The sequence below is a fragment of the Gavia stellata genome, chromosome 17, assembly GCF_030936135.1.
Source record: "Gavia stellata isolate bGavSte3 chromosome 17, bGavSte3.hap2, whole genome shotgun sequence".
In the NCBI taxonomy this organism is placed as follows: domain Eukaryota; kingdom Metazoa; phylum Chordata; class Aves; order Gaviiformes; family Gaviidae; genus Gavia; species Gavia stellata.
Window position 1 is genome coordinate 12,842,287 of NC_082610.1, and position 18,356 is coordinate 12,860,642.

At 34.0% G+C, this 18,356-nt stretch overlaps 1 protein-coding gene across 1 annotated transcript in view; it reads left to right on the plus strand.

The window, feature by feature from the left end:
- Window positions 1-18,356, plus strand: part of SBF2 (SET binding factor 2) — a 273,716-nt gene that overhangs the window by 231,726 nt on the left and 23,634 nt on the right. Inside the window, exons 28-32 of the mRNA XM_059825675.1 lie at window positions 1,167-1,304; window positions 9,012-9,196; window positions 11,928-12,104; window positions 15,374-15,475; window positions 16,676-16,861. Coding sequence (XP_059681658.1) covers window positions 1,167-1,304; window positions 9,012-9,196; window positions 11,928-12,104; window positions 15,374-15,475; window positions 16,676-16,861 — 788 coding nt within the window. The remainder of the gene's footprint in view (window positions 1-1,166; window positions 1,305-9,011; window positions 9,197-11,927; window positions 12,105-15,373; window positions 15,476-16,675; window positions 16,862-18,356) is intronic.

The following is an 18,356-nucleotide window of genomic DNA, read 5'->3' on the forward strand; positions in this document are numbered from 1 at the left end:
GTCTTAAGATTGTTCTAAGTGGACTCTCTGTTTAACATCTGTATTTTCTCAGGGCATCATACCTTCTCATCTTGCTTTTTTTTCCTCCACCCTCTGTTTTTAAACTGTGTCTGTTTCCTCTGTGGCTTTGCTTTCATCCAGTCTTTTCCAGCCACTTCTCTCTCTCTGAAATGGTCCTTTTCCATGTGTCTAGCAACTTAAGCAACATCAGTAACAATTGGAAAATTATTCTGAGAACTGTAGAGTAGTCACCTGAAACTACATGCATGTAAAAGATTATTCAGAGATTTTGAGAGAAGAAATTGTGGTTCTCACAACAGTGCAGCACCCCCTCCTGTAAGTTACCTAAGCATGTAGGAAAATATTTTCTGAAGTTACCTACTGGTGAAGGAGCAGGTGGACTGTCACTAGGGAACAGGAACATTACTTTTCATAATTGGAGATCCCTTAACGTGTGTTATCCAGGTGTGCATGCACTGTCCATCGTCTTTCCTATCTTCTTTATTCCATTAAAAAGGTCAGATTCTGGGAGTAGGGTACCTGAAGGACACATAGATTGTGTCCATTCATGTCTCTAAATGCAGCAGACTGCGTGAACACTGGTGTTATGACACTGATATGTGTATACTTTCAGTGAATGGGCAATATATCACAAGGAACCTCCAGTTATAGGCAAGTAACCTTCCTTTACTGGAATAAGGAAGAGCTGGTTGACTACGGTTTTAACTTCTTTTGTTAAAGGAACAATTCTATCTGTTCTCTACACTTTTTTTTAAAAGGCTGAAATTTGCTGATAAGTAGCACAAACTTAGAAATGTTACTTCGTTCTGAGGCTGAAGGGAAACCTAAATCATCTCCATTCTGTTTGTATTTATCACTGGTTAATGATGAATGTTTTAAGTAGTGACCATGAGGTAACAGACTCTTTCAGAAGTTTATTTTTGTGGAGTGGAATGGAAGAGAACATTGATGGGTGCTGCTCTGCATCCAGGTGATGATCATCTGAGCATTCTTTGTCATCAAAGGAATGGCTTTTTGAACCTTTGATAGACAAACCATGACATGTTCAATGCTCTGCTTTACATAATAAGCTTTTTATTTTGCTATTCTATGTATTTATAAATGTACTTGTATTTTAATGTATTCCATTCTCCTTGTGACTCTAGCTCCTGCGTCTTTAGAATCTTCAAGCAGTATAGAACAGGAAAAATACCTACAAGCCTTACTGAATGTCATATCCGTCCACTGCAAAATGAATGGCAGTAATACTCTCACTGTTAGACCAACAATTGCTCTGTCCCCAGGTAAAATTGGTTTAGATAGTGTTTTTCTATGGTTAAGTTGAAAAGTGAGTTTTCTCTGATCTGGTGTTAGTTCAATGTCCCATATGAATTCTGTTGTTTCTTTATTGTTACACTTTCCAGATAGCTTATCCACTCTTAGTTTCAGTGAATGTGTTTTCCGTATGTATAAGATGTTTATAATCTTACCCAAAATATTTTTCAGAATGCTTAATCTGACAGTAAGCGATTATCCACCTGTGGGTCATAGTTTTTGATAAAGTTCACTTGAGTATGATGGCCAGTCTTGAGGCATTAGTAATTTATTACAATTCTGGAACAAATAAAATAAAGTTCTCCAGAATATCAAGATGCGAAAACTTTCCAGGTGTTTGTTTTTTATATCAAATGCAACAATTACATTATATAACAGAATCAAAAGCAAAGATGCATTTTGAAGTCTTTTGTAACAAATTAAGTGTATTGAAAACTGGATATTGAATAAGAGACTGCCAAATTGAAGAGAATGCAAAATACCACTCTATTTCATATAATGAGAAAATACAAGATTGCAAGCTCAGATTCTACATGAACAGATACACTATTTAGCTGCAGGAGCAATGGAACATATATAGACATTTTCATGTGTGTTACATACTCACAATGGGCTTCTAATGTAATTTCCAATTAGACCTTTACTTGCAGTGAAAAATCTTTCAAAATACACTATTTGAGTTGAACCATGAAGAAATGAATCCATGTTTTATTTCAGTTATTATCTGATGAAACCTGATAAGGTTTATGCGAAGGTAACCCCAATGTCTCAGAAAGAGGAGTATGTGACTTGAAATTTTGTCTGTCTTGTCTTATTCAGCTGGTGGTAATTGGCTAATATAGCCAAACAGTGGCTTTTCTTGTAAAATAACACCATTCCCAAAGTGTGCATGCTTTGCTTCATTTATTGTAAAATATGTTGATTGCTTAGCTGTATCTAACATCTCCATACTGTTGCCAATGTATATATCTGTCTTAAAAAAGAAATCTGAAGTACAAAATTGGCAAGAATTAGCTGTATTGTGTGAAAAAGGGCATTTTATTAGGTATTTTAAGTGTTAGTCTGAGTAACACTGTAGTTTTTTAATCTTCTATTCTTTTTTTGGCTGACTTTAGGCACTGAAAGGAGGGCTTCAAGAATGTCTACTGTGTTTAAGCAGGTAGTGCCAGGACATTTGGATGTAAATCTATCCAATAGCTTTGCTCGAGGAGGTTAGTAAGACTAGCTCAAAGCCTATTATTTGAAGTAATAAATGATAACAAAAAGTTAGTGAAATAAAAATAATTACACTGCTTATCAGTTCATTACTCTGTGAAATAACAAAATAGAAATTACAGATTAGCCTCGGTTCGTAACATTATTTAAGTTTCTAATTTCTGTTTAAGTCCTTTACTTACCATTGAAATAAAGCTTGTTTCATGTTGAAAATTAGTGGAAAATTAAGCACTCAGGAACTGTGTTTCTAAATGCTTTGTGATTCATTCATATTTTTAATTTGTCTAAAACATATGGCCTCAAAATGCATATTTTATATTAGGATTCAATGCACTTTAGAACTTCAATTACAGATCATTCCGGCATTTGGCTGAAGATTAGCTGATGCTTCATAAAGTTACATATAATCTATCTGAATAATTTTAATCTTGGTAAAGGAGGGGGTTATGTGATTAAGCATAATAAATAGGGAGATACAGTGTGTTCTTTGGAAATAGTTGTTCTTAGGTACAAGGGCTCATCAGTGTCATTTCTACAAGAAGCTTTCATTGAGTGAAGTGGATTCCAACTACTTTTACTCTTCTAGTCTGATGAAATTGGTATGATTTTTATGTGCAATACATGCATAAAATAGTGCATCAAATTCCTTAAATATATGTTTGTTAGGATAGGGATGAATCTGTTTCTCAAAAGGGAGCATTTTATATTTTGTTTATTACCTTTTAGCCCTGAATGCTCCTCTAAAAATTATTTCTAAGAATCTAAAAGTTGCTTTTCTTCCTTTTTGATACCTCATCTAAAATTAGTTAGACCTACTTTGACCTGCTGAGGTCCATTCCAACCTAAATTATTGTGTGATAGAAAAACTGTAGCTTCATATGGGGAAGAATAAAACAATTTTGTAGAGAAAAACTTCCAAAAGAGATGGACGAGATTAGAGACATTAAGGAAGGAAGAAGTCAGGGGGGAAGGAGAAAGGAAAGAAGAAAAGAAAATACTCAGAGCTGTATAGAGAAGTTATGTGAGAATTGTAGCGGAAGGGAAGAGAGAAGGGCAGTTAAATGGTGATCACCAAAAAATGAAAAATTCTGAGTGTTTTCATTAATCATAGTATATGCATATTTCATATCTAGAAGTTCTGTTTATGTTCTCTGCTCACTGTTTTGTTATTGTAGTACATGGAGATGAAAAAACATAGTGATTTTAATTGGATAGGTAAAATGACTAGGGACCTAAAAGAACCAGAGTTAATAGTGTCTGGAATTGTTAGATAAATCGGTGGCTATGCCCAGCCTGACTGTACTGAAATAGTGAAAATGTTGGGTAGCTGACAGCAGATGTTTGGTTGTATTCCATCCCCTCGTGTTGGGACAAAAGTGCCAACAGTGAAGTGGTGCTGAGGGGCAGTGAAGGTGCACCAGATAAGTACGGGAAAGCTTGCTGGATGACTGTATTGAAGTTGTCTTTTGAAGATAAAAGGATTACTGAAATAACTATTGCTGGTTTCTGGGATTAGAGTTTGTGGCAAGTGTGATAGGATGAGTTTGTTGCTACTCAGTGAAGAAAAAAAGAAGTCTCAAGGCAGTATTAGGTCACAGATGTGGTGTTTTGTTGGACATTGAAGTCTCTTAACTAAATTTCAGCAGTAATCAGGAAGAGGACAGAGAAGTTACCTTGTGTCTTGCTGGATTGATGCCACACCTGCTTTATATATCTGAAAGGTGTAATTACAGCCCAGTATCTGCAGTCTATTCACAGTTCAGCAGGATACATGAGGACTTTGCTGAAACATAAGAATGTTTGACAAGTACAATGGGAGCCCTAGTGAAGGTGAGAAGTTGACAGGGTAAGAGAGAACAGGGAAAGGGAATATCTCCCTGTAGAGAAGTAAACACTAGGGTTTTTTAGGTTAGCTAACACAACTCTTTTAGAAGAAAGTCTAAAATACACCAAGTATGTAGAATCTCTAAAATTGTTGTTCTCAAATAAATTGATTCACGTGATTTATTATTGCAAAGTTTTTTACTACTTTTTCACAGCTAGTTATATTTCACATGTGAAGTAGTGTCACAAGAGTGTGTGCAGGACCAAAAATACAGGTTTTTGGTCAGCTGAAAAAACAGACTTATGCAAGCAATCTAAAAATGGTGATTTCTCTCTCCTTCATATTCCTAATAATAACTCAAAAAGCAAAAAAAGAAAAAGGATAAAAAAAGACAATGGTGTTAGCTAGTTGCATTATCATAGAAGGCAGCTATGGTTTATGCACTACACTGTACAAGATACAATAGCAGTATTTTTGTGGGTTTTGTTCTAGATCCCTCTTTCTTTCCTTGTTTTTATTCTCACACATACCAGGGCTCAGAAGCTAGGTTCAGCTATGACACACCAATTGAAAATGACATTTTCTATATTTTGCGCCAGACAATGTATTTTAAATAGACATCCTTTTAAAATTTAAGTTAAAAGATACGTGCCAGTGCTTGAATAGTATTTCTCATTTTTAAAAATTGTCATTGTTCTGAATACTCATCAGTTGTCCTGGATATTTGTGTCCTTGTCAGGTATGGTTTTTTACTTTATCGGGAACATTGTAAAAAGTATTTGCCTAAAGCCCAGTTAAGTTGTTTCTGATCTGAAATATTTGGCCAGATACTTATATTTCATAATATATTTTCATTCTTGGACCTCTTTTTTGCAATACCTTGGTTGATATCTTTCATAAGAATTGTAAGTTCACTCAAAATACATACTTTTTCTTCTTATATTACTTTATAAGTATAGTGTGGTTCTACAGAACAGCACTTCTTACCTGGCATTGTTGTGTAGTTTAGTAGAATGAAATGTTTTCTCAGTATGATTTGCTGCTATTGGAAAAATACTAGGATATTTATAAATAGTAGATACAGACTCAGCTCAGACATTTAGTTTGAAAGCAGGAGACATTAACACTTTGAGTATGTTTTAATGGAATATTTGTATTAAAAGAAGTTGCTTGTGTTGATGTGGCTTTTGAGCGAAAAATACACCCTCTGATAAGCATATAAGGCTCCCACTGAAAATAAGAATTTTTGCAAGGCGGGAGGAAATCTCTTTGTGTGATATATTTTACATGTTTTCTAAGTCATATACTTTTACACAGTCCTTTAAAAATGTTTGTAGGTGTATAGAGCCAACATCTTCCACTCTGATTTGATTTTTGACATCCATCAAATTATGTACCTAAAATAGACTAAACCAGTTTTTTAAAAAAGCACTAAGGTTGGGATTTTTAATTAAGCTAACTTTCAGCTGGATAGAAGCTTTCAATAAAGCATTCAGCAAAATGATTTAATTGTTACATTTCCTTTGGTATTATAATTATGGAAGAACACATGATAGCTGTGCTACATGTTTGAAACTATTGCAATGACAGTGAAAATTACTCCTTTTTGATAAATGGCTACTTCCTTCCCATTTTATATTGGTTTTCTGGCTTGATTGATGTTTTGTCTTGTGATGACTAAGATATGTGCTGTCTGATAAATCATGTACTATAAAGAAATTCAATATATACTAGATCTTTGGAAATTAATAAGTAACCCTTTTCTTTTCTCCTGCAATGTGTCTCGCTGCAATGTGCATTCCATTCCTCCTCCTTCTGTCTTAACTGTTATCTACCAGTGCTTGGGTACAGAGATAAATGTTTCACTCATTCAAATTCCAAATCAGCAACTAAGGGAAGAGTCCATCAAGGTACTGTATTCTGTGTCCTGAAAGCACATTCTTTTCTACATCTCCATAACTACTACCATATCTTAATACGTGCTAAATTGATACTGACAGAAAGCCTTGATTCTGCATTAACAAAATTTTGGGGTTTTACTTAAGTGTTGTGGGGTTTTTTTGTTTTGGGGTTTTTTGGCCATTGAATGTATGATGCAGTGACAGTGATTAGCCGCACACTTCACCATGTTATTCTTTAATAATGTTACGATCTAATGCGGAATGATACGTAGAAAATTTTTTGTGTGAAAATGGTAAACAGCAAAAAATTAGTTCTGGAAAAGAGCATTTAGTACTCCTACTGCTATAGTAAAATATCTAAGAAATGCTGTTACCTAGTTAATGAAATTCCTTTCCAAAATTATTGTTAATGTTAGTGAACAGGGAAAAATTTATTTCTGCCAAATTAGAAAGTCATAATAATACAGTATATGCCAAATAATGAAAGCTAGATACTGATAACAAAAAAAAAGATTCTAGGCAAAATTAGAATAGAAATATAATTGTGTCTTTAATCACTGTTAGCCACTACTGGTAAACATGTTCATCTGCATGTATTTGTAACCAGTTTTGTTGCTTTTGATGTGCTACAGGCACTACTGATGGCCTGCATTTGTAAAATGTTAGAAAGTGACACTGTGTATTTTTGTATATATCGTCTTTGGGGACAGTTGTCTGTGTTGGAGCTAGCATTTTTTCATACCAAATTAATAAGAAATTATTTCTCTTATTAAATGTTTGCTGTGATTTCTGCTTGCTAAAGTCTTCATTATTTCATCTGTAGTAATTGAGATGTGGAACAAAAGTTTATATTAAACATACTACTTTACTATGTGAGGTATTTTATAAAACTGGCTGTCTTTGAAGTGGAAACTGTTCAGAACTGTTACCAATTCGTAAGTTCTTAGCCAGCCATTCTCAGTTACTCCTATTCATTTGCTCACATCTCAGACTAGCAGCCAGACAGGCAGACAAGCTAAACTGTACAGACAAGTCCCTGTTGAGGATTACTATACAGAATTATTCTTTAATAGAAATATAATCCCGCTTCTAAAAAATAGAATAAAATTATTTTGCTGGTTGAGCTATCTCAGTGGAATTTTACTGTTAACTGCAGCTTTTTTTTGTTCTATGCAAGAAATGTTAACTATGCATATTATTGGATTTTCCTGAAGTGGTTGGAGGGTTTTTTTGGTACTGTAGTGTCTAAATTTCTACTACTATGAGGTATTTCTGATGCCTCTTGGATATCTTGCTTCACAGAGTTACGGATAAGAGTCTCTTCTGATAATCTGATTTAGTGCTTATTGGGTTAAAGAATTTCACACCACCATTTGAATGCCAAATTTAGTATACTTTAAGGGATTTGATTTTCAAGTAGTGCTATTTATATTCTGAAAATCAAGTACCTTTCGCATACCTCACATTGGACACACAAAAACAGACGCACAAAATCATTGTTATTAACTAAGGCACAAGAAACAGGAAAAATATTTACTACTTTGTCTTTTTCTTCAGCTAGTGCTAAACAGGCCTTGGCAATCTGGTTTATCACTACTTTATCTTATGCTGAAATCACAAAACTTACTTAAGCATGATCAGATCAGAGCATGTCTGTGTCCTGTAGGAATTTCCTTCTCTGGAAATTACAATATAGCTGCATCAGCAAGGCACAATATGCAAACTAAAAATGCTGTTGAGAGGCAGAGGTTATTAGATTGGTACAATGCCGTTCAAATATGGCTGTACTGCCTTCAGATGCAAGTCCATGGTTCCACGTCACACTGCACTGTTTCAAGCTCATGTTGTTGCTAGCTTTGGGATTTCTGTACCATGCCTTGCTGCCAGAGTAATGGTGATCTTACTGCCAGATTAAAACTGTAGGACTGTGATCTTCTAGGCATCCTTCTCTCTACTCACACAACTGTACCGTAGTCACATCTGCTAGACTATAATCATGAAACACATGATTAAAAAAAGAACTTCCTTAAGTTCATTTTCATTTCTAATTGTCCATTAGACACGGATGGTTAAAAACTAAAATTCATGGCATTCTGCATTTTAATCATGGCATTTCAAGAGTAAGCATGGAATAATTTATCCTGAAATTTAATATTTGAGTTGATTGTCCTTATATACATTTTCATTATAATACAATATGGTTGATACTGTTACATTGCGTAGGGCGAAAGGAACACAAGCATTCTAGGTAACAGAGAATTTTAAGTTATACTATTTCCGTTTTGAAGAAGGTAATTATATAATATTCTTACCAGTTAGACTTTCAAAATAATATGCCTTTGACAAGGAAATAAATTTTGTCCCTACTTCTGAAAAGAACAACACTAGCAATTTCGTTTCCATGTACTTAAATGGATGCTAATTGCTTGCAAGTTGTGATTCATTTTATCATTGTATTACTGATATCATAGCAACCATTTTCTCTACAATAGAAAGCACTGTGCAGAGTTTGATTAGTATCTTAGGTTTAATGACAGCACAGCAGGATGCTTTCGACAATTTTTGTTATGAAAATATTTTTGCCAGTATGTGCTGTTAATTATGTCCTATGAGGGATGCAAATGACATTTTTAAACACTCTACTTTCCAAATTATGTTTTAGCATATGCCTTAAAGATTGTGATCTCCAGTGCCTCACGCAAAGAGGTTTTTAAATATTTTTCATCTTTATGAAGGTGTATGGGCGAGTCTTCGTTCAAGCAACAGATTTATCAACACTCAGACTCCATTCATTGATGTTGGTGCAAGACTTGCAGGGAAGGATAACACCACTTCCTACAGTAGCAGCACTTTTCTGCAAAGTCAGCTTTTGAGACGGCAAGCAGCCCTCTATATATTTGGAGAAAAATCTCAGTTACGGGTAATGGCAATTTTTTTTTTATGTTAACATAGTTTTTATTTGGCTTGAGTTTAATAACCCCAATGTTTTTACAAAACAATAAATAATATTCTAGATAAGGTGGATGGATATAACTTCCAAAAGCAGTTATTGTTAGTAGCAAAATACATCAGTATTCAATTCTTTCTGAAATTATGTTATTTCAGAAGATGGAAGAATCATGCTGTATGAGAACGATGAATCAAAATTATTTGCAAATTTTGTTTCAATTTTGACTTATCTTTGTAGTTTCAAATATTCTTTTATATTTTACTTGTATTTTCGGTTGTATTTTTAAATAATGGTTATATAACAGGTATTCTTATTCCATTTTTACTGTTTTACAATTTGTTTGCAAATTCATTTTCCTTTTGGTTTCTTCATTACACATTGGTACACAAAGTAGTAATTTTTAATTAGTTAGATTTCATTTGAGATTCTATCACTGTCTAATGTAATTGGCATAACAATAATTTACAGAAATATCCTGTTAAGTCTATAATCAAAGTGTTCTGATTTAATATAATAAAGCATAAGGATATAACATAAAAGACTAAACAGAAATTTCAAAAGTAAACATCATTCATCATTATTAGAACAAACTGTTCTTTTGAGCAGGAAGAAAACTTGTTTGTTTTCTTGCAAAACGTTTCAGTTCTATTGAGTTGGCATTTTCATTTGCTTTTCTGGAGAACATTCTTTACAAAGTTTTCAAACAGGTCTATTCATACAAATTTTTCATCTTGTTAAGTTTTCTTTTATAACTCTAAGCCCCAGAAGGTTCTGGCAAAGGAGACACTTCGATGAAAAGGAATATAGGAAGAGTAATGCAAGAGAAATTATTCCATAGAATTAAATTGCCATAATCCAGTAGTAACAATTATTCACGTTTCTATTTGTTTGATTTCTTAATGAATGGAAAGTGAAGAGTTCAGTCATGAATCTAAAGATATTTAGTAGAAACATCTTTAGTTGGCTGCTTTGAAGTGACCCTTTAGACCCCTTGGGGAAAAAATGGAAGTCGTTTAATGTATCAGCAGTCACAAACTACGTGGGGATAATACGTTAGTGCTTGGGATAGATTAAAGCATTTGTAATGTATTACCATACAGGTGTGTGTTATTATGCAGAATATGAAAAGAGCTGACTATTGGATGTACAAACAACAAGCATTGGACAAAATCAACATGAAATAGTCTGAAGTCCAGTTGGATGTATATAATTTGGAAATTGTTTAAAAATGAATACTTCAAGGATCCTTACATTATGCTGGATGATTTCCTTGCTGGTTTAGCTTACTTTTTTTTTTTGTTTAATAATACAATTTTGCAGAAGATGAGTCATCTCTGGGCATTTCTAAGGAAAAGTGTATTGCATTAGCAAATGTAAGAATAAAATTACATAGTGATAAAGTGACTGTTTCGAACCTGCTGTCATTGATTTGTATCTAGTCTATAAGATCAATTCAACTTTTGGCTTTGTATAAAGAAATCTTGTTGATTTTTGACTGTGAAGTATTTTCCTAGCTTTTGTTAGCATCCTGCTAACTTGGAATTTGCTGGCTTCGTAAAGGGCTCGGCAGAGCATGCATTACTGATATTGATTCCTGTAAGGACCTGCTTTATTCATGTCACATAAATTGTTGACGCAAACAGAAATATATACCATTTTAAGGAAATTGTGCTACTTTCTCAATTGCTTTTATCATACATTATTACAACTTAGCATTCTAAAAGCAAGTTTGGTAGTTGAGCTATTGAATTTATTTTTGAACCATGCCAAAATATAAGCAGAACTAAATCTGGACTTTCACTTCCCTACATTTTCGCTTGGCACCCTATGAAGCAGCTTAATGAAGATTATTTGCAGTCCAAGTTTAATTCCATGAAAGAGCAATTTCTGAAGAAAAATGAAAAAGTTTGCTGTGAAGATCTTCAATGGTGCTTCATACATGAGAATTGTTTTTCCTAATAATGTTCTCCATATTATGCTTTTCATCATAGTTCTTTTTTTTCAGTTAGCTAACTTGATCTCTTAATTCAGTCCTCCTCTCTTATTGCCCATTTCCTAAAAGCATGCAGTAAGTAAAACAAAACATGAAGAATTCTGCTAGGAAAACCTCTTGGAAATTATATCAGGTATTCCCTGACTGCTATTCTGTGTTTAACTAGGTACTTTAGACAAACAACTGTCTTAATGGGCAGTGACTGCTTAGATGAGTCAGCTAGTCTGCAGTTTTGGGGGTTCTTCTTGGATTTGGGGGTTACTTTTTTTCTGCTTTATTGAACTACTAGAATCTGTCCTGCACTGTTGGTATGTCATCCATACAGTAATTTTAATTTTTATTTATTTGTTGTTAATTTGCTCTAAAAATCCTAAAGTAAGCACATTATGTTGTGTATAAAGAACTCAACAGATTTATCACTCAACTTCGGGGTTTTGCTACTATTATTGCTATTATTATTATTAAAAATATGACTGTCATGCAATACATTCTGCTGTTATGAGTAGTAGATGGGTACTTTATTATGGTACATTTTGCAAGTGTTTTAAGGATTTTTATTTTCTTGGGCAGGTGTTTAACTAAACAGATTTTTAATTAGGATTGAAATATTTAGCAATAAAGCAGGCAAGACTTTGAGATTTGATGAGACTGTCAGTGAAAAGTACGCTTCCCTTTTAAATTACATCTGCTGTTATCCTTTTCACACAGGGATTCAAACTTGATTTTGCCTTGAATTGTGAATTTGTTCCTGTTGAATTCAGTGACATACGACAGACAAAGGCAAGCTTTAAAAAGCTGATGAGAGCTTGTGTTCCCAGCACTATTCCTACAGATTCTGAGGCAACATTCCTTAAAGCACTTGGGGAGTCAGAGTGGTTCCCACAGGTAATTTATATGACAGGTACTTCTAATAATGTATACGCAGTACTGCTTACACAAAATAAATTTCAGGCTCTTCTGACAGAGAACTATTGTGTTCTAACCAGCTGTTCTTCTTTGTTCATTGTAATTATTCTGCTTACTATCAATTCTGTCATTACATAAGCATTATTATTTTAATATTTATTTAATATTATTTTATTACAATCATAATATTTACAAATGTGGGAGACATTTTTAATAGCATAATTTATGGTTTATAAAATGGAACACATAGACAAGTAGAGATGACCGGGGTTTTTTGCCTATATACATTTATGGTCTTGATTTTAACTGCTTTTTCTTATTTTATATATTTTAAAAATCAGAAAAAAAAGTATAGAACAATAAAGGAGCCTTTTGATTTTAAAATCAATATTCTACTCTTCGTATGTGTTCCCACCCTGAATTTCCAAATGCATAAGTATTTAACAAATAAGCTAGCATCTGTTATCTGTTGTGGGATATGGGGAGGTGTTTGCAGGGCAGAGGGCATTGTGTCTGTTTTAATCTGTTCTCTCTGAATCTTTTCCTTTACTTCCATATCCCATATTCCCTTACATAAAGATTAACCAAACAAAGGCAAGACTGGGAGTAACTTTGCAAGATTAAAATTAAGAAGGATCTGGGGAAGTTAACTCTTTGTAAATCTAAAACCATATTAATTATAGTGAATGTTTTTTAACAGTTGCATGTTATGTTTGGAATCCTGTGCTGAATAAATTCTTCTCAAATGCATTTAATCACAGTAAACAGAATAGATTCTTATGCTGATTTCTTAAGGAGGACATACCTGTGAGTAACACAGTCATTTCAGCAATTAAGCATCAGAAAATGTATTCCTGGTTGAAATGTGATGCAGTGCAAGGAGTGACTTAACTTCTTCCCTTGCGGTGTGATTGCTCCTTAGAGAGCATAGGACCTGATCATTGCTGTGTCTGACCACCACGTTGTTCAGGAAGGGGAGAAGTGGGAAGAGCATGAAGACTTGACTCCCTCATCATGTGAACATTTTCAATCACAGAGTAGTTGAGCAAGTTGATAAGTGTAGATAAATGAACTGAATGTCAGTTTGATTAAATAAACACGTTCCTATAGCAGCACAGAAATCAGGGGGAGATTATAACATTGATGTTATTCTGTTTTGGCACATTTGAGAGGAAAAGTAATAGTGTATCACTCTTTGCTGAGGGCTAGATCGTAATGTCACACACTAGCTGTGTGACATTTAAACCATATTTCTGTGGTTTAAATCATGTTGTGTGTGACTTATGTGATAAAGTTAATTTATCACTGATTTGACACATTTTCTACTACTCCTGTGAAAGGATGTAGATCTGTTATCTTGGAAATGTGTTTTTATTGTATTAAGCTTTCCTCTCCTGGGTAATAGAAGTTACACAGTATTTATTTTAACACTGTATAGGCTAAATATTTCTTTATAAGGATGTGAATGCATAAGAAGAAATTTGAAGTGCTGCCCTATCTTCTGAATACAAATGACAAAAATAGTATTTTGTATTTTTTTTATATTTAATCTGTCTAACCAGATTGTATATCAGTTTCTTCATCAAGGACGGCAAAAAACAGCCTTTCTTCTATTCTACTGCCTAAGAAAGTACAGAACAATAAACAAACTGTGAAACACTGGAATAAGCTGCCCAGGCAAGTGGTGGAGTCACCATCACTGGAGGTGTTCAATGAGAGTGTGGACGAGGCATTGTGGGATATGGTTTAATGGGCATGGTGGTGTTAGTTGATGGTTGGACTCGATGATCTTACAGGTCTTTTCCACCCTTAGCGATTCTGTGATTCTGTGAAACTGCTTGGGTTTAAAAGTGGGTGCTCTTTTCAATCTTTTCCGATTAAAAATTGCAGGAAAATTAATTTATTTTCTAAGTAATGACTCTGTGAATGTTCAGAGGAGTAAGTGTTTTCCATCGCAATTTCCATGGTAATATTCATAGTATTGGGGATTTTTTTAAGAGGGAAAAATCAGACTGCCCTAAACAAGGATAAATTTTCTAGGGTTTAACTATTGTTTGGTTGATCTTTTTTCCTCTTATTTTCTCCAATTTTATTTTGTTCTCCCTGAGTCACTTTTCTGTGCCTTCTGTACTTTCTGAACTTACTTTTTTCCTTGCATGTCTCTTGCCATCTTTTGTTTATTTTTTTTCCTATATTGCTTTCTGCCTTCTTTCAGGCTTTCATCTGTCCTACTGCTGCTATTGGTTGGATTATATTCCATGCTCTGCAAAGAGCAGTTTCATTCTAGTGTAAAAAACTGAATTGCTTACATATTGTCTGTTATGTTGTTTACCAAGAATGATGTCGCAGTATGACAAAAATGGTAGAAACTTCATATAGATTTTCCTTTTAGTAATAACAGTGTAAAGTCTCATAGTAAGATAAAACTGCTCAAATTCACCTAAATTTTTTAATCTGCCTATACTATCATGTTTGAATAAATCTCATTCAAGTCAATAAGCCTTCCCAGAGAAATTAACTAACCTGCCTGCTCAAGGAATTTTAGTATCACTGCATAAGAAATACTAGAATGCAAATAATTAATGTGTCCTTTTTCCATATGTTTTAGCCAATCTGCCCAAAAACAAAGTGTAAGAAACATTGTTGAATCTATCTAAACTATTTCCAGATTATAGAAATAGGATGTGGTGGTGGTGGTGGTGGTGGTATTATTATTATTATTATTATTATTATTATTATTATTATTATTATTATTATTATTATTATTATTATTATTGCTTTTGTTATTAAAGTCATTAATTTCCAACTTCTTGAGACTGAGTGTTACCTTGTAAATATCTTACATCGGCTCTCCCATGCAAGTACTTAGCGACTTTATGGAACCTTAACATTTCACAGGAAATTATTTTAATGTTAAGCCCAGGAAGGAATTTCTCTACAATAAATCTGTCAACTGTGTTGTTCCCATTCTCCTTTTTATGACAGCTATTTTATTACAGTACTCACTGGTTTTAATAGTTTAAGTTCCTATCTCCAAATCTTTGCTTAGTTTTGTTGTAGTTCAGATGAAAAACCTGACACTGTCACATTTTATAACTTTCTAATCTGTTGCATCAATGCATTTTTCTGTGCTATATGTATATTTCAGAATACATATTTTAATATTAAGTATGAAAAGATTCTATATTGATAATATCTAGAAATTTATCTTATACTTGAGTATGTTACTTATTCGTGATACTTTATAGCTTCACAGGATAATGCAATTGGGTGTGATCATCTCTGAGCTCCTGGAAAATGGTTCTTCTGTTATGGTTTGTTTGGAAGATGGCTGGGATATTACTGCGCAAGTAAGCTGCTATTAAAACCTTGAAATAGCTAAATATTAAGAAAAAAATGCCAAGCAATAGTTTTTCCACAAGTGACTGATAATTTGGTATAACACTAATAAATTTGTCTCATGGCAGCAGAGAAGAAACTAGAATTCATTTGCAATTTACACCATGAAAGAGTTCCTTAAAATGAATTTGTTCCAAAGGTTCTGATGGACTTACAGTTCTAAGGCTTAGATATAAAATCTGCATTCCTGCACCTGACCATGTGTAAGAATGAAAGCTGAAAGTTGCCGCAACAGATCATTTATCTTTGTAAACATAGTACACTTTAAACACAGGAGGGGAAGACAGTTCTTTCACTTGCCATTCACTTTGCATAAATGAAGTTAGGAGACCACACACAGGGAGAAAACTAAATTTGTGTCAAAGTGACTGTAACACCTGCTGCAAGGGCAGATCACCAGAACAGATAACTGCATGGAACAAATTATAAATTAGGTGAATGAAGACCTACTGCCTCATTTAATGGATCCATTGTGTCTATGTAGTTGGTTCATAATTCAGAAGATAAACACAGATATCAATAATTCTAGTAAATAAAAGCTTCCTGTGCAGCCAGCATCCTGATACCAGGTAAACAAACCCAGAAAAGAATGTTAACATAATTATTGGAATCATTGTCAAACAATGAAGAATAGAGAAGGAGACATACATAGCTGGACGTAAAAGAAGTCCATGCTGCATTTTAAAGTCTCCTGAGATGCTGTCTATAAAAACAGGCTGAAGTTGGCTGGTGAGCACCATAGCATGGCAACACTGCAGAAACTCTAAAGTCACCCTCAGGACCAATTCTTTAACACTTTCTTTGCTGAGGCAGCCAATACTATTTTATAAACGTTTATTATCCTTATTTTATTAATAAAATTGCTTTTATTTCAAATTAATTTAAATGTGGTAAGCATTGTAATGACTTCCAAAGTCTATAGTTGCTCACGTTTGACTTTTACAGATATCATAATGTTCTAATTTAATTGAAGCTTTTTCATGTGAGATATTATTTGGTTTGTTTTATAAAAATACTTAATGTATGTGGTAAAATACTTGTAATTGACTTTATATGAAGGCTTTTGTTTCCTTGAACTATAAACAGATTATGGAATATTTCCTCCTAACTTCTGTCACTCTTAACACAATATATCCTGTCTTGTGATCTAGGTAGTATCTCTGGTGCAGTTACTCAGTGATCCCTTCTATAGGACACTTGAAGGCTTCCGAATGCTGGTGGAAAAAGAATGGCTCTCTTTTGGTCATAAATTCAGTCAACGTAGTAATCTGACTCTCAATTGTCAGGGTAGTGGATTTGCTCCTGTTTTCTTACAGTTCTTAGACTGTGTGCATCAGGTAAGTCAATCTCTATCTAATTTTAGTTTACAAGAAGAATTAATAAATAAGTGCATTAGATGCCACTATTTCAGATGTTATAGGTAACAGTTTGAGGGAAGACTAGTAACCTCCTCTAGGTTTTATTAAAGTGAATGGATTTCACCTCAAGAAGAGCTGGAATGGTTGCCTAGAGGAGACTGACCCATCCACACAAAATAGACTAGGAGGGATGGTTGGCATTACAGATCTTTTAAGGTCGTTTATGCAGAGATTTCACAAAGAATTTTTTTAAGCTTAAGACTGGCTTTTGGCAGTCTGGAGTGCCTTTATTCAGAAGACGAAATTGACTGAGTATTAGTACAGTGAGTAGACAGTTTTTAATTCCTTGTGCTTGATGATGAGCTTTGAAGAGGCCTTGTACTCCATCAGTTCTGTAAACAATAAGCTATAAACCAGGGGAATCTGAGATGTTCTTATTTTTATATATACTGCATGTTCAGAAGATGAACACCAACAGTTATGTTATGTAGGAAGAAGTTAGGTTAAGAATATTAAACTCATTTCAGCTTAATTCTAAACTCTGTTCTTTTCTTCATCTCAAACCAGTAAATGTAAATGCTTTGCGGAGTCTCTGTGTATGCAAACACAAAATGGGAGCTTGCATAGTTCCTCTTGTACATATGTCTTTCTTTTCCCACTTCTCTCATTTTTCTTGCTGAAAAAGCTGAAAAGACTCCTGGACGTTATTAACCTGTATTAACACTTATGGATGACCGTGTCTCACAGAAGATGACTGTTAAAGCACCACCCTTACTGAAAACAGGCATTTGTAGTGAATACTTGCATGAAGTAGACCCTGAAAGAGAAGTCAGCAAGTAGACTTACTCTGCTACCTGAAGCAAATTCCACAGAATAAATAACTTGCTAAACCAATAAAAAACAATCTTTAGATATCTATGGGAGACTGATAATGCATGAGCTTATAGGAAGATGAGTAAAGACTGAAGAACATGTTGCAGAAAATAAAAATTTTGTATCCCAATATTAAACACCAACAGCCATCATTATTGCTGTCTTGCAAGTTAATAAATCATATACTTGGAATTTAGTTCGATTCCTACAGCATTCCCCATGAGAAAACCTTAGACGTTTTTGTCGCATCTCATGTTTCATCAATCTGTTTCCCAATCGCTGTGGTCCTTGGTTAATTTTTATCTGAAATGGGGAGATTCCTCTAAAGAGAATCAGTATTGCATTTTTCATTCAAACAAGTTAATATGCCCAATTGTCACACCAACTCTTCCTTACCATAGCTTAAGGTTATTGCTCCTTTTCTGAAGTAGAAAAAACAAATTCTTGATTGCAGTGGTTACAATGGGACAGAATAGCCATGTCATTCGTCTGGTGCTGTATTCTCTCTGCTGTCAGATGTCTTCTCCAAGCTTTAATGAGCTGACTGGGTAACACTGTCTATTAGTAGAGTACGGTAAACCTACATTTGATTTCAAGCAGT